The sequence below is a fragment of the Agelaius tricolor genome, unplaced genomic scaffold (genome assembly GCF_023055355.1).
Source record: "Agelaius tricolor isolate 1412-34295 unplaced genomic scaffold, bAgeTri1.0.p SCAF_20, whole genome shotgun sequence".
NCBI lineage: Eukaryota > Metazoa > Chordata > Aves > Passeriformes > Icteridae > Agelaius > Agelaius tricolor.
In genome coordinates, this window is record NW_027269280.1 from 5,327,630 (window position 1) to 5,350,961 (window position 23,332).

The window sequence follows — 23,332 nt, forward strand, 5'->3', positions numbered from 1 at the left end:
AAGCCCCATCTGAGCAATTCACTAGAAAAAGAAGTGAACAAAGAAACTAATTGCTTTTGTAAGGTGTTCTACCAGGAGCAAGGACCTTCTGCACCTGGCTCGATTTTTCTCTGTTTATTATTTTGCCTTTTATTAAACCTTTTTGTTTCCAACACTGCAACAGAAGCCATCCTGCTGATTTTTATGCCTCCAAGGGCAGCTGAGCTATCTTGGGTGTGTTACAGACCTCCAAGAGCTTATTAGACCTGGCTCAAGGAGACTCCTGTAACAGTCTTTAGCTCTCTGCCCTTCCCTCAGGCACACTGCTGAGAAAAGGGACACCACAAAGTGCTCAGCCACACCTTCATCCCAGCCCTGGGAGAATTCAGGGCTGCAGACAATCCTCTTTCTCACCCAACACTCGTGTTCACTGCTGCATGGTGCAGAGATGCTGCAGCCCAGGGAAAGGCTCAGCTCAGCTCAAAGCATGCCTGCCAGCCAACACAGAGGGGCTGCCAGCACCCAGTGGCTTTCTGGCAGCAGCATCCTCCCCAAGAGCTCCCTGCTGGCAGCACAAGCACTCATTTCATGATGGTTGGTTTGTGATCCTGCCATGCTGCCCTGCTATTTCTGAACAGCAGGGCTGTAATCGAAGGCGTCTGAGGGCCCAGGAGAGCAGGGAACTATGAGACTGAGAGTTCCTGTGGTGTCCATGGGCTCTGCATGGCAGGATTCAAGCACAGCCTTTGTCAGGGTTTGGACACTGCACCCAAGAAGGAGCTCCACAGTTTTCCCTTTCCTGTCTATTTCTGCTTGTCAGCCACTCACAGCTCCAAAACTCAAGTGTTACCTCTCTAAATGAAATGCTCTGGAAGGAACATTCAGAATGGTCATCAAAAAGGGCCACCCCAACCTGTCCCAAGAAATCACACACCACTGGCTCTACACTGGCACTCTGGCCCTACAGAATTCCTAATTCAAGACAGTTCTGGACACCTGAAGAGCACCTAGCAATGAAAAGGGACACAGGGGACTAATCTTTCACATTTACATTTTGATTCTATTCTTTCCTCTGATCCTGGCATAGCTCATCAGCTGCATAATCCTTGTCTAAATCACAGCTTGTCATCTGGCATCAACACATCCTACCTACATGAGTTACCTGATGGTTTCCAGAAGATTAGGCTACCTGGTGTTAAAACCAAAGCAATTAATTCAGAAATGGAGTACAGACATAACACTCAGCACCTGCCTCATGGGCTGGTGTAACTGCAGCCCTTAGACCACTCTGAGGAGAAACAGGCTGCAAACTTCTGCTGCTCATCAGAGCCAGCTTTTGTGACAAGACAACAAGCTAAATAATGTGATGCAGTCTTCCCTGCTAACATCATCTGCCACTCCTCCTCTGGCACATTCTAGCACCTTGGCTGCTGCTTTGGGGAACCTCTCTTTGTACAACTCCCAGCACTTTCATAAGCACTAAGCAGAGACTGGAAAAAAGAGCAGCAGCCCAAGCTAGCAGAATGGGATTTCCTTGGCACATGAACTGCTGGACAGTAGTGCTGACATTTCAGACACAGAGAGCAAGAAAACATCACAAGAACATGAGGCTGCTGCTGCTCTAGGACAGGGCTGTGATTCTTAATCCATCTTTATCAATCAGCAAGGAATCAAGACTACATTTCACTCCACTGCAGCCAGGGCTGCTCAGACTGGACCTTCTTGTTCCTGCCCAGTGGCAATGACCCCTGCACAGGCAGCAGTTCCTTCCTGCAGGACAGGAATGAGTGAACCCCAACAGCCTGCAGCTGGCTCTGAATGAGCGAGGAAAAGACAAGACCAGGGGCCTCACCAGCCCAGGAAAGTTTGATTTTCCACCTCTGCACAAATTGCAGGGGCCTTAGTTGGAGCTGGTGCCCAAAGATCAGCTCCTGAGGTGCACACAGGCTGAGCCAGGGTCCTGCAGCCTGCCCACGTGTTCCCTGTGAGTTCAGATGGGCTGTGAGCACCCTCCTCACTCAGGATGGGATGGTTACACTTTGTACTGCTGCCATGGGGCACACAAGGAGTGATGCCCACCCTGCCACCAGTGACAAGGTAGAAGCAGGGACAGGACTAGCCACAGAACTAGCTCATTTGAATTTCTTGACCAGCTACTGAAGCTGGTCAAAAAAATCCATCCCATTCCTTACCTGAGGTGTCTGTTTCATGGTGCCCTTCACAGCACCTCACTAAGAACAAGTCTTCTCCCTCACCTGCACAGACCAAACCCACACTTGTGTTCAATCCCCCAAATTCCCTCTTTGAGACACTACAGGTATGCCAAATCCCAGTGACACTTGCCCCATGCTCTCTCTGGACACAAGGACAGCAAAACAGCTCTAACTTCTCCTCACACTGACTGAAAGAGCAAATGGCCTGCCTGGACACAGAGCCTGTGTTTGTAACAGGAGCTGCACAGACTCCCTGGGCCAAGGAGGAAAAACATGTAAAATCCTGAGTCTCTGGGAGCAGCTGAGATCTTCCCTGCACAGCTGACAGCTCCCCTTCTCCAGACCTGCATGGGGAGGGCACACCTGAATGCTCCAAACAGACCCTCTGCAACCTCCTCCTCCATTTATGAGCAGCACAACACAGCAAACATTTGTTCCAGCAGCCTCAGAACCTGACAGCCCCTCCAAAGACGGCAGTATCCCATACAAAGGAGCACTTTTTACCTTTTCTGCCAATTCTCTGTACAGTCAGGGGTAAAACAATTACCTCATTACAGTCACACACCAAATTCCCTTCTGCTGGAATTCACATCAGCCCTACTGCAACTTTATAACATTTGCATTATAAAAATGTCTGCAAAGGAGGCCAAGAAAAACAGCTTTTTGTTCAGAGGAAGCTCTGTGGTCAAGATGATGTCATCAGAAAGCGCCAAATTAATTTCCTGTGGTTACATCCTACAGGAAATCCAAGAAGCTCAGCTTTCTTGCTAAACCAAGTAGTCATTTGTTGTCAATAACTGTTAATTATGTGCCCAGATGTGTCATGAACTAAGGACTATTAGGATTAGCCCTCATTCCCTGGACTCCCCTCAGTGAGATCTGTTTAAATCAGTGGGCTGAACACCAGGAAAATGCTCCAGCCCCACATCCCAGGCCAGCCTGGGGTCCTGGGGCTGCTGTGCTCTTGCCAGCACATCAACTGCCCTGCTGCTGCCTCCATGCCCCACACCAGGGGATGAAACCCATGGGGCTCTTCCATGGGGCAAGAAACCCCACAGAAGAGCAGCAGCCACACAGGTTACTCTGTCAGCAGCAACAGGGACCCCGATCAAGAAAACTCCACAAACAGTGACAAGTAACAGCTTTTCTGCTTTTCATGAACAGAAACAAGCAAATCAGGAGTGATTCAGGAGGTTTTCCAGCTGGTAAAATAATCAAGAAAATGTCTAGGAAGTCCCTCCCCCAGCCACAGTCCTTCCACAACCTACTGAAAGATGCATTTTTCCAAGGCTTACCTGATATTTAACTTACCAAGTTAGTAAAGCAGTAAAGCATTCAGCAAATTCTAGCAGATTTTTTCCACAACTTGCCAATGGGAAATTGATCTTCCTCAGCTTTTAGATCTCCCCCAAAACCACTTGTGCTTACATGAATTCTCACCTGCCCTGCTGCCATGCAATCATCAGTCTCCATTTTCCCACTCACACTAGAGGGGAATCCCTGGAGCAGGGGATAGATTTTGTATCTGTGCACTAAAATATTCTGTCCTTACAGTGAACTTTCAGTAGAAATGCCTTGGGACAGCCTCCTCAGCCCATGCAGCCACTTCCCTGCACTGGCAGGGAGCCCAGCATAACTGAATGGTCAAGGCAAAGCACATCCTGCACAATTTGTTTTCAGGTTTGCATGGGTTCTTTTTGCTCTCACTGGTGTTTAGACTAAGTGTATTTTATGCAAACACTGGGGACAGGGATCTTGCCCATTTCTTGGCAGGAAAAGGCACAGCTTAGGATACAGCTTAGCAGAGTCCAGGTCAGCAGCACCTGTAACACTGGGAAATGTGCTGAGGACAGAGAGGGCTCAGCTGCAGCAACGTGGTACTGACACTGACCCAGCAGCAGCTCCCACCCCTGGAGCCCAGAGCCTCTGAGCTGTAGGAACATGGATGGTAAGGGAGAGGGAGGCAAAAGGACCTGCTCAGGGCCCAGAGATGGGGGAGGCAAATGGGCAACCCAAGCATCCTGCCCCTTGCTCTCACACATCATTATCTACTGGTACAAAGACTTTCCTTAACAAAACGCAAGTGGACACCCAGGAGGAGAAGCCACAGCTCCCAAATTCTTGGGGTAAAACAGGGCAATCAGAAAAGTCTGTTTGACCTCTCTGGAAAACCATGCAGTGCAAACTACCAGCTTTGACTGTTTAAAAAGCTTCCTACCTACCTCTCTGTCCTTGAGCTTCATGGCCAGCACCAGCTGATGTCTGTGGTTAGTAAGGGCTTCCCGGTAATTTCCTTTGGAGAAGAATGCAGAGCCCAGATTTCCATGAGCTCGGCATTCTCCTGTCTGGTCACCTGTGTCACATGCAAACAAAACAATGATTAGCTAATATAGGCATTGCTGGAAGCATCCAGTGGGAAGACTGAAACATGGGGTACAAGCTCTGGTGTGAGAACCAGCATTAGAACAAACTCATCTTTATGTTTAACACACAGCCAAACTTTCCTCTTTGCTGGCCTTCAGAAACTTCTAGCCATCAAGCCATCAAGCTTATTTTTAGAACTGTTTTACTTTCTTCTGTGGCTTAACACTTGGCAATTTTCCATTCCTCCCTGTTTATTCCTTGCTTGACATTGTGAAGGTCAGACAATGGCCAAGGCCTAGAATAAGCACAAAGCATGCCAGCTTTCTCCAGAAAGCAATTCTGCAGCACAGCTCAGCTCAGATGTACTAAGTACACCTACAACCATCTTCAAGAGAGCAGTTCCTATGCTCTCAGTGAACAGTCCTGGCTCGAGCCCTTGGGCATTGTCTTTCCAGCTCTGCACAGCCAGGGCTTTGTCTCACACCTGTCTGCTCTCCTACAGCACCCCACAAAGTCAAATGTTCTCACTGTTGTGCAGAATGTACGAAACTCAAGAGGGATTTTTGAATTTGTTTATTTTTAAACACTCTTTGTTCATTATTATGTCACTACTGATTTGTTCCTTCCCTGGCTACTGCTCCAGAATCTCAAGAGTGAGTACTTTTGTCCATCTTGGAAAAGCAGATGGCTTAATTTAAGACTCATGTAAGCTTTTGAGGCCGAGTCAACACAGGCAATAAGAGCAATTCTCACATACATGACATCAGGTAATTAGAAGACCCAGTAAAACCTTAGCACACCCACTGATCATCTGCCCCTTCACACAGGCAGGCAAACAGGGATGCACAAACCTGCAGTCTGCACATTTCAGAAGCTTCAGATCAGATTTAGCAGCTTGTGAAAACCCACAGAGCATTCAAGAGATGCTGATCATTAACTTAGCTCTTGATTTGTTTCCCCAGTGCCCACCCAGCACCCCAGGAGCATTCTTACCTAAACTCTTGGCTACGTCCAAGTCCTGCTGCATGTATCCAGTGCTTTTCTCCGTGTTCCCCAGGGACCAGTAGGCGCTGCTGAGTGCAGAGAACACCGACCCCCGCAGCTTCAGGCTGCAAGTGCCAATCTTCAGGGCAGCCTCCAGCACCACCACAGAGGCCCCGTGGTGGCCTGCAGTCAGGAGCTCCTGGCCAATCACAGACACCACGACAAAAGGGCTCTTGTCCAGCTTCATCTTCTGCAGTTGTTGGTAGGTGGGCTCCAGGGACTCTGAAGCGCAAAACCAAAGACAGAGGTACTCAGCAAACCAAGATATTTGCATCAGGAATCACCTTCACAAGTCATCTTGATTTTTTTGTCAACAAATGACACATGACTTAAGGGCCAGACAGCCCAAATTCAGTGAAGATTTATTAAAGGAGCTTGGGGCTCAAAGGTACCATCTAAGATCTGGCACATCAAGACAGATCACCTGGCAAGCTGCTGTTTGCCTTGCAGAAAGCACTTCAGGAAGGCAGCATAAAAACAGAGCTTAGAGCAGCCTCAGCATAGAGCAGTCTCATCCTGAGCTCTGAAGTCTGGCCTAATGGCAGAAGGAATACAGAAGATATCTGTGGAATTTTTTAGGAAACTGGAAATGGGCCAACTGCAGTGTCTGAGAGCATTGCAGTTTTTGCTCTTTCAGCACAAACCTTCAGATGAATGTCTGCAAAGTCTGTGCCTGTCCAGATACCCAAGCACATGATGTGTGCTAAGAGAGGTGACCAAAACTGCAGAAAGAAGCTGCTCCTCCTGCAGGAGACAGTGCTCCTGTGGCATGACAGCACTGGACCTGCCCAACTGCTTCAATCTGTCTAACTGCAGCAGGGAGCACAGTTGATACACAGCTGCAGGGCAGTTAGCCAGAGATCATCCTGCCAAATTTGGGGATGCTCCCACAGAATACCATGTAGCCTGCATTTTAAGCAGCAGCCTTAGTACCTTTGGGTAGCAAATCAAATTGCATTCACCAGGTAACTGCTGTATAGGCCAGAAACTTCCCAATGAATTCGTTTTGGAGGATGGAGAAAAACACTGTAAAAAAGCAAATACCAACAAGGGTATTTTTTCATTTCAGTGCTCCTTGGCTCCTAAGCCCTGTGGCCCCCAGCACCATCTGCTGAGGAGGACAATTGCCATGTTCCCTCCTGACTAACAGCATTAGGGCATTGCAGCACAAAGCCTGCAAGAGACACAGAGCTAGGAGGAGACAACCCCCTTCCTCTAGAGAAAAAAATCTTGGAAACGGGGACACGATGAAAGAGAAAAACACTGCACAGCTCATATGGCTTCAAGGTCTCTGTGATTGCAAACACTGCTTGAACAGAAGCAAATTAGCAGAGCAGCCTTTTTGCCTTCTGGAATGCTGTGTTTTCAGAGACAGCAGTACCACAGAAAAGCTGCTGATGTGCTCTTCTGGGGCAAACGCTGGCCTGGGGCATTTCAGATGTGCTGCTCCCAACCTAAACATTGTGGGAAGTTGCTCCAGTAACAACACAGACAGTGCCACAGCAGCACACACCTCTGCCTGCACTGACACTGGAGAAAGGAAAAATGAACAAGGACTCCATGGGAACTGCTGTACAAACCCAGTTTGATTCATCTCCAGTGCCCCTCAAGCTGGCTATCACCATCTTAACCAGAAAGATAGTTTTTGTTCCTCCTGTAACTTCAGGTTCCATTCTTGGCATCCTCCTGACTCGGCAGAGAAGCCAAATCTTGAAATCTTTCCCTTCAAACCTCCAGGTTCTGCTGTGCTCCCATTCTGGGACTCCCAGCTCTGGCTAGCTCAGCAGCAGGTGAGACCCTGAGAACCCCCATGTGCTTACCTCTCATGGGAGACTTCATGGCGGCCTCGACCATGCCCACCAGGAGCTGCAGGCTCTTGGGATCCTGCGCCAGCCCCGAGGCAAAGGCGGCCAGAGCGTCCGCATGGCGTCCCAGGTACTGCAGGGCCACGCCCTGACGGAAGTATGCCTGCAAAAACAGAGGGAAAGCAGTGCCCATCACAAACAGGAACAAATAACACAGCTCCTGCAAAAACAGAGGGAAAGCAATGCCCATCACAAACAGGAACAAATAACACAGCTCCTGCAGGGACAGAGGCAAAGCAATGCCCATCACAAACAGGCACAATAACGCAGCTCCTGCAAAAACAGAGGCAAAGCAATGCCCATCACAAATAGGAACAAGTAACACAGCTCCTGCAAAAACAGAGGGAAAGCAACGCCCATCACAAACAGGAACAAATAACACAGCTCCTGCAGGGACAGAGGCAAAGCAATGCCCATCACAAACAGGAACAAATAACACAGCTCCTGCAGGGACAGAGGCAAAGCAATGCCCATCACAAACAGGAACAAATAACACAGCTCCTGCAGGGACAGAGGCAAAGCAATGCCCATCACAGGAACAAATAACACAGCTCCTGACAATGCCCATCACTGAGCCATCACAAACAGGCACAATAACACAGCTCCTGACCTCGTGCTGGTGGACAACAGGCCACACCATGGCACCTCTGGTCACGAGGTTACAATCACTGCCACCAACACTGCAGTCCGGTCTGTGAACCCCACCAGCATGGACCCCCTCCTTGTGATCACCTTCTGAGCTTTAGCAAGGCCTCTGAACTGTTTTGGGAACCAGGGTTGGTCACTTCTAGTAAGGCAAAGCTTTCCCCTTGGATTTGGCTCAATACTAGTTCTTAACTACTTATAACCAGTACTGTTTCTCAAGACCCTCCTGTCCAGTCTCGGCTCACACAGCACAGAAGCAACTCACTTCCTCTCTCATCAGCTCTTGCCAATGAGCCCAATATCAACATCCAGCACTAGCAGGGCCCAAAATGTACTGAGAGCTCAAGCTGCAATGAAACAAAACAAAGATGCAGCCAGGAGCTGAGCCTTCTTTCTCCACTGTCCAGCACTGCCCCACTTGCTAAATGCACTATATATACACAACCCACACACACTTACACATGTGTACATTGATCTATACAAGCTTCTTAGACTAAAGCAAGACACTCATAATTCTGAAACTGTTTACAAGACCATTTTTCTCCATTTCTTCATTTTCCAGAAAACCATTTATGGGAACCTGCAATACCTTCAAAGTAACTTGTATCTCCTATCACTATGCATCTCAATTTCTGCATCAGCAACATCAATATGCAGCTGCAAAGCCTTCCCATACAGAGCTCCCAAATCTGCACAAATTGGCATAGCAGGAACCTACACACAAAGCAGGAACTTCAGACACACACTCTGCTCACATAACGAGAGCAGGCAAAGCCCTGGCCCAAAGGGTATCCAGAGCTGCCTGGGGGACACTGGGGAAAAAGACCACAGAAACCACAATCCAGTATTTACAAAGTATTCACGTATTTGTAGCACACACATCTGGACACTGTGTTATAAAAAGGTCTTGAATCTTTAAGCACCTTTGATGCCTGTTACTCAGGTTTTACCTTCATGCCCAGCTAATATGTTTCTAATGCAAATTTTGCTGCATTTTCAGTTCGTTCAAACCTATTTCAATAGCAAAAATAAAGAGGATAAAGCATTATTTGTATTATTTAAAAGTGCTTTAAGAACCAATACTGCTCCTTGAGATTGGCTCTCTTGGCTAGGACCTCATCACTCTCTCTCTTGGTCCATAATAGCACAGAGATCTGCACTCAAGATACATTAGGTATACATCTGGGAAGTCTTTTTACTTAAACAGGAGAAATCTTTAATTAATTTTTGAACTCGTTAGAGCATTCAGGCACTTTTGGACTCTAATCCAGGAAGGTAGAGATTAAGGAAAATCAGAAATGATGTGAGAAATTTAGAGACATGAATATTTAATCTCTTTTCCATTAGTAAGTCTTGATTGTAGAACCCCTTTTAATGAATTCAATGAAAGCAAAATGCTTTTCATTAACCTTTAGTATAAATGTGTTCTTATTGAACCAAACAAGTCACTGTACTGGAAACCCAATTCATTGCTAACTAGATTACAAGCATGAAGCTTTAAATCAAAGAAAATACAAAGAACTAACAACATGCAGCAGCCACCAAGCACAAGTCCTCCCAGCAGAGTGGGAACTGTCACCTAAATCATGCTGTACACTATTAAGTCTTGTTTTTGCAGAATTACCATCTAATTGCTTTCTTTACTGCCTGATGAGAGAGGGAGTTGGACACAGCACGATTCTGACTGGGACCTCTGCAGCCCACAAGGCTGCTTGGTTAGGACAGCTGTGCCTGCCTGGTTCAGCTCTGCAGAAGGACACACAGCCACCAGCACTGAGCTCCATGTGGGCATCTTCAGCACCCTGTGCTTCACTGGCACATCCTGAATGCTGACAAATGAGAAACCCCCATCTGTCACCACCACCAGATATTTTCTGAAAAATCCTCTTGGCCCAGGATTTTCTCCTGGGAAGCTGAGAAGCCTCAGAGAGGAATGAAAACAATAATTACCTGATTGCTGCTCCTGTGTTTGCTGCTTTGGAATGGGGCTTGGACATTGTTTACCAACAGGTGAATGTTTGATTGGTTCCATGTGAATTGTTTTAATTAATGACCAATCATGGTCCAGCTGTGTCGAGGTTCTGAGGAGTCACTGGTTTTTATTATTCATTCTTGTGAAGCCTTCTGATGTATCCTTTCTCCTTCTTAGTATAGTTTCAGTATAGCATGAATGGAATGGAATGGAATGGAATGGAATTAGAATAGAATAGAATAGAATAGAATAGAATAGAATAGAATAGAATAGAATAGAATAGAATAGAATAGAATAGAATAATAAATCAGCCTTCTGAGAACTTGGAGTCAAATTCTCATCTCTCACCTCATCCTGGGGACCTCACAAACACCACACCCATCCCCTGAGCCCTGCACATGGAGGGGACACACAGGCTCCAGGTGACAGGAGGAGACAAGACCCACAAACATCCAGTTCAGTTCCGCACATTCTGAACATCCTTTATGGAAAGGGCTTTTATCCGCTCCCCACATCTATTGCTGGAAGTGCCCCTGGAAACTGCTTAATTTGAATACAAACACAACATTCAAAGCCCAAAAGAGAACCCTATTAATCATAGCAGAAAGTACAATTTTGGCCTATTTTTCTCCTGCAAAAAACCCTTCCTTCCTTCCTCTTCCAGTTTCCAGCATACACAAGAATGCTTTCTGCACATTGTGTTCCCCACGGACCTTTAACTAAATAAATAAAAAGCATTCACATCACCTATTTCCTCCCCAAGAGGCACTCACAAGTTAGTTTAGCATTGGAATGAAGACACTGTAGCAAGGGGAAAAGTCTGCAAAAAGGAAATGGTGAGAATCACCCTTTGGAAGAGGAGAGGAAAAGGGAAGGCAGGGAGCCAGCAGCTGCAGCTGAAGGAATGAGCCAAGGAGCAGCTCCTGGTCCCGACACAGACAGAGCCTTCCCCTGCTGAGAGAGCTTTAAATTTTAAATCACATTATGTGAAGATACTACAGTGCTCACTCTACAGTAACAGTTACATTAATTTTCCAGTGATCCCAAATAAGAAAAAACTATCAATTCCTTTTAAGAAGATTAAAGCAAGGAGAGACAATGTTTCACTAAAGACAAGACAGAAACAGCAGGTGTTTTCTAACCTGGCTCTCTGCATTCTCATTGTCTCAATACAGACAGCTGGAACCATCCCTTTCATTTTTTGCAGTCTCTGCACCACACTTTCCAGGAACAAGGCACTGTGCAAGAAGAAAGCCTCATTCTCAGCTGGAATTTGGCACCAGATGCATCTCCCTCAATGGGAATTATTTTCTCCTGTCCTTGTTTCAGCAGGATGGACACAGCTGTGCTGTCCCCACCCCCAGAGTCCCAGCATGTCAGGGATTCCCAGCACCTGCACCCACCCCTCCAGCCCGAGCTCTGCCCAGCACACCCAGTGCCTGCAGAACAGGGAGAAGAGCAGCTCTTGCCAGCGGGAGCCCTTTGGGAAGGGAAGAGGATTAAAGAGTCCACAGCAGCTCTACAAAGCAGCCAATCTCATCAAGTCCCTGATTCTACGTTGGAGAGGCTGTTAAGTGAGCATTCCCACACATCTCTGAGAATCAAACACCACTGCAGGCTCTCACAGCCAGGTGGGCTCAGCCTTCTGCACAAGAGGCTGAGCTTCTGCCCAGTTACCAATTTCAAACAGCCAAGGGAAGGAGGGAGGACAAGGAACAGGTAGCACTTCTTATCCATAACACCTTTGAAAGCACCCTTGATATTCTGGAAGCAAAAATAAGTTCCTCTAATTAATTAACTGGCAAAATATATTTGGCACTTGAGACTTCTGAGCCATGCAAAACACAGATGCTGCTCACACTGCTGCCCTCAGGACAGAACCCAGCCAGGTGAAGTGGCAAAGCTCCCAGCACAGCACCCAAAGGGGAATAAGTCTTCCTACCCCATTCATGCTTTCCCACCCATTTTTGCACATTTGCCTCATGTTTTTCAGAATATTCCATGTTTTCATGGCTGGAATTAAGTTTTTTACTGCTTTTCCTACCCTCAACCTAATTTTACCAAACTTGTATGAGCACGAGAAGAGCACAGGGCAGTTCTGGGGGCCAGGCCACAGCACAGTCAGCATCTCCCTAGGCAGGCACAGCCCCTCTCTGAAATTCTAAGCACAAGTCCTAGGTTTTCTGCCCAATTTATTGACCCACGTAGTTTCTGTACACACCAGTATTTTCCACCTGTGTTTATTATAGCCCATTTAATGTAAAAGGAGAATTTCTGTCTGTCCTACTAGGAGTTGCCACTGGACTGATGGCTGCAGTGTCCAAGGAGCACAAATAAACATGCCTATTAGCTTTTTTGATCCTCATCATTTGAGATCCCATCTAGGTAACTGTCTAGATCCTGAATACTGGATTTCCCTGTGCAATCTGAAACAGGATTAGAATGCAAATGTCATTACTGAACGACCAACATCAAGAAGGGAGCTGAAATTTTTATTAAATCTTCTGACATCAATATGCAAGAACTGTTTCAGGCAACAGTAACTGGTTTATAATTAATACAAAATATACAATGAAGATAAAAATACAGTACAAAGACTGTACAAAAATACATTATTTACACAGCATGTAAATAATGAATAGTATCTTTAAGTTCCCCAAGATTTTGCTAAATAAAACTAAGTCAAGGTCCTGCCCGCAAGGAATGCAGCAACAGATTCTACATTTGGGATCTCCCCTCCCTGCTCAGGAGCTCCTGTGCCTCCCCCCTTTCTGCAGGAATCCCACTGCCATCACAGCCACCCTGCCCTGCCAGGCTCACCTGGTCCCTCTGCCACCAAACCTCACCCCACAGGCTCATGGACATGGCACAATGCTGGCCAACTTTAATTGGACAACTGAGACAGAGGAACAAAACTGGAACAGCATCAGAAGAATTGCAGCAGAAAATTCCTGTCAAACAAACATGGAAAACGTGAAAAAAAGCACCTTGGTCTTAGACAAAGGCTGCCATTGTACACAGGGGAGGAAACTCCCACCACCCTCGTGCTGCTGTCAGCTCCAGATCCTGGACAGTCAGCCATGGGGGCAGGAAAGGCAAACACACAGAAAATGCTTCTTCCATAATGCTCCCTTGGTTTGCCAGACCAGGAGAAGATGCCAAAAACAGCAGGAATAATCTCTGATGCATTCAATGCCTGTTCTCAGTCTGCAGAACACCCCTTGTGCAGTCAGAGGTGCCCCTCAGGGCTGCCCATGCCAGCTGTGCCCAGGGCTGAGCAGAGCTTGCGAGGGACCAGCAGAAGGGAAGGGATGTGTGAACAGCTGCCACAGCTTCTCAGGGCCAAGCACCAGGTTGGATCCATCCTCTCCCCTTGTAACTGTTTTACAGCCAAATTTTAGAGAAAAATACGGACAAATCTCTGCTGTGGGATTTCAGGAATGCGAGGAGAGGGAAGACTGCACTTTAATTCAGAACACATGTAGCACATGCATAAATACTGCTGCTGACCACACCAGCTGAATTCCTGCTTTCCCAAAATTAAGGTTGTACCCCAGGTAACACTTTTCCTTCACGGTCCTACATCTGGCTGACACCTGAACCACAGCTGTCAGCCTGCCCTAGAGAATCAGCACAACAGATTTGTTGTCTCTGTAGTTTTGTTTCTTTATCTTCTACCTGTTTCCAAGATGCCTCTTACAGAACTACACTACTTAGAAATGGGAATTTCCTCTAAGACCCATGGAGAATATAGAGAAAAACAAGATGGGTGTGTGTGCAAAATATCTTGCCTGGTTTTATCCAAAGAGCATTTAATCATTCTTATTAACTGTGCTTCCACTACCTGCTAATGGGATTCTGTGCACAGCTCACTTGCCCACCTGGAATAAATCGAATTTAATCAGTAAATAAAGAGTCAAGCCTTTGTTTACTTAGTTGAAGTAAACAGCCCAGCTTCCCCCAGAGATCTTATACTTGCTGCTCCTTTCTGACATGCTTCAGGCTTACTCTAGGAACAGCAGCTACATCCTGGAACCTCTCTTCAGAAGACATCCCTCTCCTTCCCTAACAGCAGGTGCCAGCAGTCAATCTTCCTGTCTATATCAGCTACAACTCTTAACCACCACTTAACAGCAAGAACCAGCTATGAGTGGAGGGAGGAAAGTGCTCTGGAGGAGTAACAACCAACCTGTCAGTGCCCAAGTACAGCACAAGGAAAACAGAACCAGCCTCTTCTGCCTGAGGCCAACAGGCACGGCACTGCAGCATCTGCCACAGTTCCTCTACAAGGACAGGGACAGTTTGGCACAATTTTTGGCTAAACAGCTTCTTTTAGAAATGGCAGAAGAAAGGATGGGACACCTTTCATCCTGCTCAGAAGTAACACTGGTCTTTGTAAGATATTATTAGATATTTAACAGATACATAATTATACACAACTTAAACTAAATTGATTAGCTGACACCCATAGGAGGCTTCTCAGGGAAGCTTGGGGCATAGGTAGGGCTGGTTTGAACACTGTTATTACCTGGTGCTTAGTTTACTTTCAGCACTGTACTACCCCAATACTGGGCCCTCTTGGCTTCACTCTCCATCTGTAAAATCCCTGTGTCTTGCACTTCTCAATTATCCTACCTCCTCCTGGTCTTAGCTGTTGTTTGATTGCTGTGAATCTGAAAGGCATTTAGGGTTGTTTTGGAAGCACTTTTGTCTGCACTGAGACAAGATACAGCAGAGGTCATTTAACAACCCTTTATCAACTTTGGTGAAGGTAATTCACCCAAATGACTCAAAACCTCTGTAACTGCTGGAAGTCAGATAAAGTTTGATCAGCAAATGGTGATTTGTGTCTTACAAGAATGAGTGAAGTGTAATGTTTTAAACTAGCATTTCAGGATTTTAGCACAGACAGTTCTTCCAACACAGCAGACAGACTACACAAGAGCAACACTCTGCATGCAACCAAACATTCAAAGAGAAGTGAAATACACCCTGAGAGCCACCAGAATTACACAGGGCTTTGTGGAAAACAAGCCCCAAAACTACTTCCTTACCACACATCTCCATGGGTCCATGCTCAAGACTGTCCTGATCTTAAGCTACATCTTTTCTTACTGGTGAAGCAGAAAAAAAATCTGAGCAGTACAATCCCCAGAAGACAACAGTAAGATGAAATTCACAGCAGCTAGAGCACAGGATAGCAGTGACTGCAGGTGGGGGCTGCAGAGTACCTGCAGTGGGGAGTTGTTCCATATTCCCTGGAGGAGCAGCTGATGCTCAGCAGGGCTGTGACAGAGAAGCCCAGCACACACCTACTGCAGACATCTCCTGCCTCTTGGCTCACCCTGCCAGCTCCGCCTGCCAAGGACAAAGCTGATGACAGGGGAGAGGGGAAAAATCAAATTTGCAAAAGTACTAAACATATAAATCTCTTTGGCCCAAGTGAACGTGGGAAAAATTCTTCAGCAGGGGCGTCCCATTTAGCAAGTTTTGCCAGATCATTACTCTTGTAATGCAAAGGGGAAAAACATCAACACCATGTTTCCCTACAATGATTCGCCTCCTTTATCACAGATCTCTGAAGCACCAAGTAATTTAGTAGTTGCTATGGAAACTGCTAGTTTTATTGAACAGCCCTGAAAGGGTCAAGAGGTACCATCAAACTGGCCAATTGTAAATTATTTCCTTGCTAAACATCTGCTTTATTTTAGTTGCCCTACCACTTCTCTGTTTTGCTGTTAGAACAGTATCTGGATGGACTCCAGAATAGGTGTCATTCTTCAGTGGGGTTGCAAGAGCCAAGTCCAAAAATAGCGATTTTCATTTTCTAATACACTGTAAAATCCTTCAAACAATGGAGCCCTACTGAGGGCAGAACAGCAAAGACCTGGGGACTCTTCCCTCTCACACACATCAGCACCAACTTGAGGCAGTGGTAACCAACACAAAGAGCTGGTTTTCACCATGATCCCTGGGGTTTTCACATGTCTGCTTGCAGCAGCCACAAGATGAACAACCCATCAGACTGATCCACTTGTGCCTTCAGAAAAGGGACAAAAGAGCAGTAGAGGAGCACCCTGCCCTGCTCAGCAAGCACCCAGCTCTTCTCAGCTTTGCAACCCCAAGAAAACACAGTCTCCCTTGCCAGGAGGGGCCTGTGCTCTAGGAACAGAAAACACTGCATTGCCTGTACTGGACTACCAGAAAACAATGTAATCTACCTTCCTTTATTCATCATACACAAAATGGCACCAGAGGTTCCAAATGCTAGTTAGCAGCTTCTATTCCTACAGGCCAGGAGAACAGCAGGAGTACTGGCTGCATTTCCAACATTGCTATTGAACTCACTGGATTTGTGGCAGTTCCATAAAAGTGCCAAATTTCTTATTATTCCCATTTACTAAATGTGGGTCTATGGAGCAGGCTTCCTCTGTGGAGGACATGAGCACTTTCTGTCTCTTCAACATCACCTGGAAATTCTTATTCCAACATCTTTAACTTGCCTTTAAAGTTATCTTTAAGTAACCTTTAAGTTATAACTGTACTTAATTCAAATAACTGGAATGGGCAGGAGAGAGCATTTTATTACAGAACATACCTGAATTTAAGAGGCTGCATGCTTTCTAATGACAACCATGCCTAAGTTCTGTGCCCAGGGCAAGCCAGTAAAGGGCAGGCTCTGTTCCCTCCTCATGCATTCTCTCCGTTCTTCATCTGGCTGAAATTACTCAAGTGATGACAAAGAAAGCAAAAGCTGTGTCTATGTAGACAAGTTCTGGTCTTTCTCACATATCCTGTGAGCTCCATTACTTGTGTAAGGTTTTGGCTTGGAAGAAAATATTCTAAGTTCTGAGGTATTTGGCATGCCTTGGTATGGTGACTCCAACCTTGATTCAGACTTTCCATCCCCAGGAATCCCAGGAGAAATGAAGATATTTTTCTGTACATCCACAGGAAAATTTCTCCTTCGTCAGGCAATGAGTTCATAGGATTAATTTCAGTTCTGTTTTCTAAAATTATCCACCACAGACTAAAATTTCCACACAGCAGATACTGGGGCATTGCTCTGTTAGGATACACTCAGCAGAAGGAATTCTCACAAGGCAGAGCTTGCCTCAAGCCTGGACTCCTGAGAAAATTATCAGGGCTGTACAGAAACTGCAAATCATGCAGAAATAGCTACAGAGAGAACAAAACCAAAGAGAAATGTCTGATGTGTCACAGTTCCTTCCAGCTCATGGGAAATCACTACATCTGGACTCTGATGCAGGCAGGTGCCAGGTGGTAGAAAGACAAATATGAGGGGACATGCTAAGCCAAGAGAGATCCTGCACTTCCAGAGGCACAGTTCAGAAATGCTGGAGGAGAAAACCAAGCAGTGCCCTGCTCCAGGACCACAGCCTGCAGAGAGCACAGGGGAGTCCCAGCTCACTGGAGCTGCTCAGCAGCAGAATCTGGTGTGTTAATTCTCTCCTGACTAACAGACACAGCAACTGCCCCTACAAAACCAACAGCTTGATGCTTATGGCACTGAGGATCTGTTCAGCATTCTGCAACACAGCACCCCATGGTAACAGCTCCCTCCAGGAGCCCCTGGGCACAGGCAGAACCTCTAGCACCCGGCAGGCACCACTGGCACAGACCTCCTCAGCTGTGCCCCCGAGGACAAACCCTTCCTTAAGCATTTCCTGCATCCTCCTCTTCCACTGGCCTCTCTTTTGGCATTTCCCAGAGGATCTTCTGACAACCAGGTCATGGCTGTTCAGCTGTGGAATTTGTGCAGGGTAAATGCAGCCACAGTGAAAACTCTGTCCCTAGGGAAGGAGAAAGCTCACAATAATTACAGCTCACTGAGAAACCTCCAGCAATGGGGATGGCTGTAGACTCTTCCCTGTCTGTGAATTGTACAAATTTGAACTTTGGGTGAGAGGTTTAATACAGTAAGCACCAGGCAAGTCTCCCCCACAAGGTACCAAGAGCAAGCAGGAAAACAAAGAGAAGAAAGCACTGCCTGCTGCTTGCCACCGGCCTGCAGCCCTGTCAGAGTGCCAGGAGGAGAACAAGAGGCTTAGTGAATAATTGAAGTTACAGTGATGAAATCTCAGAATGTCAGAGGCATAATACAGTTTTGTAGGTTTCATCATGAAGCTTTGAATTCCCAAATAAGACACACTGAATAATTTATCTCCGTGTCAGTACTGGGTCATCAGCTGCTCACTCACAGCACGCTTCAAGACATTTGAATGGGTCTGAACACACTAAAGAACAGGGTCCAGAGGGAAGAGGTGATGAAAACTCAACCCACTCACCCTTCCAAACACTAAGCTCAGATAAAAATGTGCAGAGCCCTCAACCATGCCCAGTGCATGAGGTCCCACAGGTTCTGAACCTGCTTTAGTGCTGCCCAGCACCACCTTGCCCCAGTGCTGCTCCTCAGCACAAGAGACCAGGGAGCTCTCCTGTGCTGGCTTCAGGCTGGCATCTGCCACCCTGTCACCCAGACTCAGGCTCATCCAGCTCAGATCCAGAGGCTCACCTGTCTGTAGCATCTCAAAGCCCCCAGCCACAGCTCTGTGCCACTAAAAACCACTCTGTGCCACTAAAAAGCACTTGCTCAGCAGAGCAGGGGATGAACACTGCACAGCTTTTGCCCACACATCACTTGGAGCTTGCCAGGTAGCTATGTGCACTCAGATTTTATTGGTTTAGGGCTATTTTTTTTTTTTTTTTCACATTTTTAGCATTCACTGCTGGGCAGGTACCTGTGCAGCAATACATACCCAGCCTGTTTAATCAATAACTGTATGGCAGCAAGTAAAAATCCTTGCATTTCCAAGTGGAATTCCACAGTTGCCACACCCAACCACCCATGATGGGATCAGAGAGCACAGCTCAATCTGTCTGGGCAATCTGCTTTCCTAGAAATCTGCTTTAGATAATATGAGCACACAGGCAGGTCACACACAACAAAGCTTGTAGGATTTTAATCAATTCTCAACCATCAAAGACTTTCCCACGTACTAATATCCTGAAACAGCCCTCATCAATACTGACTGACCTGGCAGCATGAGTAATTACCTCCTAGTTCATCCTCTAAATGACAGAGGAATCCTTCCCAGCTGAGCTATTCCCCTGAGCACCTCCCTAGGAAGAAGGAGCAGTATTCAGAAGCAGAGCTGCATGCCTGTAGCTTTCCCTGTGGAACAGGCAAGCAGTCACCAAGGAATTCCCCTTTTCACCTATGCTGACAGGAATTTTGTAATATATTGGATTATTTGAGAGGGAAAAAATTAAATGTAATACAACTACACCTGCACATATTCTTTTGGCTTTCACAATAATAAATTTTTTCTGTGTTTCTTTTAAAAATATAATTTAAATAAGAGAGTCTAGATTAAATTGCAGTAAATTTCCTGAGGCATTAATTATGTCCATTCATTACTTGTAAGATACATCAAACTTTTCAAAGGCTCTTGGTATCATCACTTATACAGTGGGATTTGTGCACTGGTGATTGTAATTAACTGGATACAGAGAGTCAGAAAACACCTGGGTGCTAAAAAGGCAGGGGAAATGTTTCATAAAAAAAAAAAGTGACACAAGAGTCTGGAAAGAACTGGTCATTTAAATGACAACATGCCAGACAAAGGCAAAAGACAAGGAATGAAGAAATCAAATTCACTTAAGTGAGCACGTGTGTGCACTCATGCATATGCAACAGGAAAAAGACAGCCAGCCACAGATCAATCATGCTAACAGACCATATGAACATCAGAAAATGCAGGTCTGAGATAGTCTGTATCCAGTGGGATAGAAAAAGAGACATAAACAAAGGTACAACTGCCACAACTGCCCCATGTCACTGTGTCCCTGCACTGTCCTGCAGCAATTTTTTCTGCAGATCAGTTAAGCAGTCTTTCATTCAATTATTGCCTAATTAAGTGAAAAACAAGAACATCATCCTTTAGGTCTTTGTTAACACTTCAGTAAATAATTCCAAGCTCCTCTCATTATATGACAATCGTTCAAGGCATCTGTTCTTTCTCATCACACATCTCCAAATATTCTTCCAATCAGGGTGCCACAGGTCAAGGACACCACTGTGCAAGATGACAACCACCACACTGGGTCTAACAAAAGCTCCTGCAGTCACCTATTTGTGACTCAATACAACTGGAAATGGCAAGAGAGCAGCTTCATCACAGCCCACAGCTTTAAATGGGAGAAAAAGCTCCATTCTTCACTCAACCAGACAATGAATAGGTGAAAGTTAAAAACTTCTCCTGAAAAATGAAACAATTAGGAAGTGCCTTTTTCTGGGAACATGCTGCTTTCACAGCAGCATGACAGAGGTTATTTTGAACTTATTACTTCTGCTAGATTCAGCTGTAAGTAATTAAATTTAGTCATAGAAGTCTGATCTATAAATGGAACCTACAGAAGCAATTACCAGAGCTTCCACTGGATCAGGAAGCAATGGCCTGCTCTGTTTGATGTAAACTGAAAAGAACATTATTTATACTGCATGACAGGTCACAGTAACATGGTCCCCTTGCAGAGATTTGCTTTGAAAATTACAGTTTTCAGTGAAGAGAGTCACAGGTTATAAATTCCAGCCATGCTCTGCTCCTTCCAGTTGGACAGTCTCATGGCCAAAAAAGACAATTGTATGACACAATTTAAAAGGACTGTTTTGGCTCCTATTCTACACTCAGAAACCACATGAAGGAGAAGTTAATTAAACATGCAAGAGATGGGGTGACTAAGCATCAAGATTTTTTAAAATAATATATTTTGATACTTTATTTTGGTCTGTTTGGAATCTATACTGCAGAATCTGATGGATCTGTGAACCCAGTGGGTCTCTGTCAGCCCAGCTCCTGAGCCTGCACTTTTTCCACTCCTCAAACCACCTCTGTACAACTGGACTCAATCAGAAAAAGCTTGCAGAATTGTCTGTTCTGAACACAGTGGTGGAGAGGGGCAGCCTGACAACATCTGCTGAGGACACCAAAGTGAGTGGGGAAATGCATACTTGGGAAGGGAGAGCCAACCTGCAGGAAGACCAGGATAGGCTGGAAAAGTGTGCAAACAATTTTCTATCTTTCTCCACAGGCAAAACCACTGAAGTGCACACCAACTTGTGCAGGAGAAACAGCTGAATCCTGCTCTGCCTTGTCAGAAGATGAAGAGCTTGCGTGCTGCTGCAAGTGAGATGTGCCACATGCTCACAGAATCTGAATCCCCATCTGGAGCTGCAGCCAGGTAGCAGAAGGTCAAGGCAGTGAACTCTTCTGTGCTCAGACATCAGCACTGCCATCAATATTTCATTGCTCCCCTTCATGGTACAGGCAAAGATAACAACCTACTCTTCAGCATATTTCTTTTACTTCACAGAGGAAAAAAGAAACAATACTCTGTTAGCAAGTGCAACACAATTAACAGAGTAATAATGATGAAAACTACTGCACCTTGTAAAATCTTTGCTTGGTTATAAAGAGTTCTTCTGCTACTAATGGCATTGTGCAATGAGGTCTGCAGCAGCTTGGCAGCCATTAGCAATGATTCACTGCCACAAGGCACTTCTCAACCAACATATTCAGGAATCTGAATTCTGAAAGCTTTTCCTGGTCAATCTCTGGGCATAAATACATGAGAAAAACAAAGGATCTGTGAGGAATGAGCACAGATCCCAACACACTGAATATAATATAGAGAATTGTTATAAATATGCTATAGGGCATTCACTACCAGATGTCCTAATCTTTTCTATAACACAAAAATTGATATTTTCATATTTATAATTTGATAAGGAATGTGCTAGGGCCGTCTCTTACTGGGACTGAACACACAGATTATGCACACGTTCATGCTACTGTGGCAAAATTGCAAACACACAGCCAAGCTCTGAAAAATGGCCATGTGATAGTTCTCACACAAGGCAGCCTACAGCCAGAAAATAAGTCAAACCTGCTTTAGCAGATCAAGAAATCCTCTAGCAGTCTCTTCAGAAAAATTACGTAGAGCCTGAAGCCTCTTAGGCCTGCCTAGGACAAACTTTTTTGAGCCCATCTTGTATTTTCATTCTGACATTGTGTTACAGGTCTCTCTATAACAAAACCCAAACCAAAAAATGCACAAACAAAAACCTTTACCAGAAAACCTGAAAAAATTCCTATCTGGGAAAACCTGCCTCTGCAAGATTGCCTGTTTGTGCATCAACTGCTGTCCTACCCTGGCAAACACCACCTCAGACATGGGCACCTCTCACACCAGATCCTTCCTTTGAGAAAAGCAGTTGATAAACAATGATGCTGACATGTAATTCTGTGGCTATGCATTTCATTTACAGCTGGGAGATTCTGTACAACAATCCAGGAGAAAAGCAGCCAGCAGCCACCATATTCCCAACAAGAGCATCTGCTCCATGCCCAGCAGACACAGCAGTTCCAGCCACAGCAATTCTAATGCCATGTGCAGCACCTTACCCCTGCCACATCTCATCTCACATCTATCCTAGAGAGGACACAGCAGCTACAGACCTGGGTAGGAGTAAATGTTCCTTCAGTAATTCAGTCCCATTTAAAAAAAAATGAAAAAGTAATTCAGCAGGGTCTGAAGGTTTCAATTTCAATCATCTCCCCTCTGCCCTTTCACGTGACTGCTCCCAAAGGAAATCCTGCTTGGAGGCATCACTATTTCATGTATCTGAGTCAATAAGCCTCTGCTCTGAAATACACAATACCAAGAGAATACACTATCCCAGTGCCTTTAAAGACACCCATCCCTACCCTACACACACTCTGATCCTCTCTTCTGCACACACAGCACTCAGTACATCTCCTGCCAAGCATCTCCTCACATCACTCATCACCTGCCTCAGCTCCTCCTGGCTCATGCCAGACCCCACATGGCTGAGCACAGCCCCCAAGAGCAGGGACAGAGCTCACCCACAAGCACAGGACACAGGGCACTGCCTCAAACAGGTTATTTACTATTCCCAGCCAAGCAGGAAAAAATAGACTGCTACAACAGCTTATACTGGCAAAGGTATGTTAGATAATGTAAAAGATTTGCTTTAAACTATCAGCAAGGTAGAAAATGATGACAACAACCCTCCTCCCAGGCTTTGGTATTATAAGCAGGTGGGAAAGAAAACTTTCAAGCCACCACTTCAGTTAAAATAGGTCTTTAGCTTGAAGACAAAGAAAGATTCAGCTGCAGCTGAAGTCTGGAATTTCCAAAACATG

The 23,332-nt window shown here is 45.7% G+C and overlaps 1 protein-coding gene across 3 annotated transcripts in view; it reads right to left on the reverse strand.

Annotated features, from left to right (window-relative positions):
• TTC28 (tetratricopeptide repeat domain 28) overlaps nucleotides 1-23,332 on the reverse strand; it is a 109,392-nt gene that overhangs the window by 40,009 nt on the left and 46,051 nt on the right. For all 3 annotated transcript variants that reach the window (XM_071445283.1, XM_071445281.1, XM_071445284.1), the window contains 3 exons: nucleotides 7,421-7,568; nucleotides 5,550-5,822; nucleotides 4,415-4,545 (listed from right to left, as the gene is read on the reverse strand). In XM_071445283.1, the coding sequence (XP_071301384.1) occupies nucleotides 4,415-4,545; nucleotides 5,550-5,822; nucleotides 7,421-7,568 (552 nt within the window). The remainder of the gene's footprint in view (nucleotides 1-4,414; nucleotides 4,546-5,549; nucleotides 5,823-7,420; nucleotides 7,569-23,332) is intronic.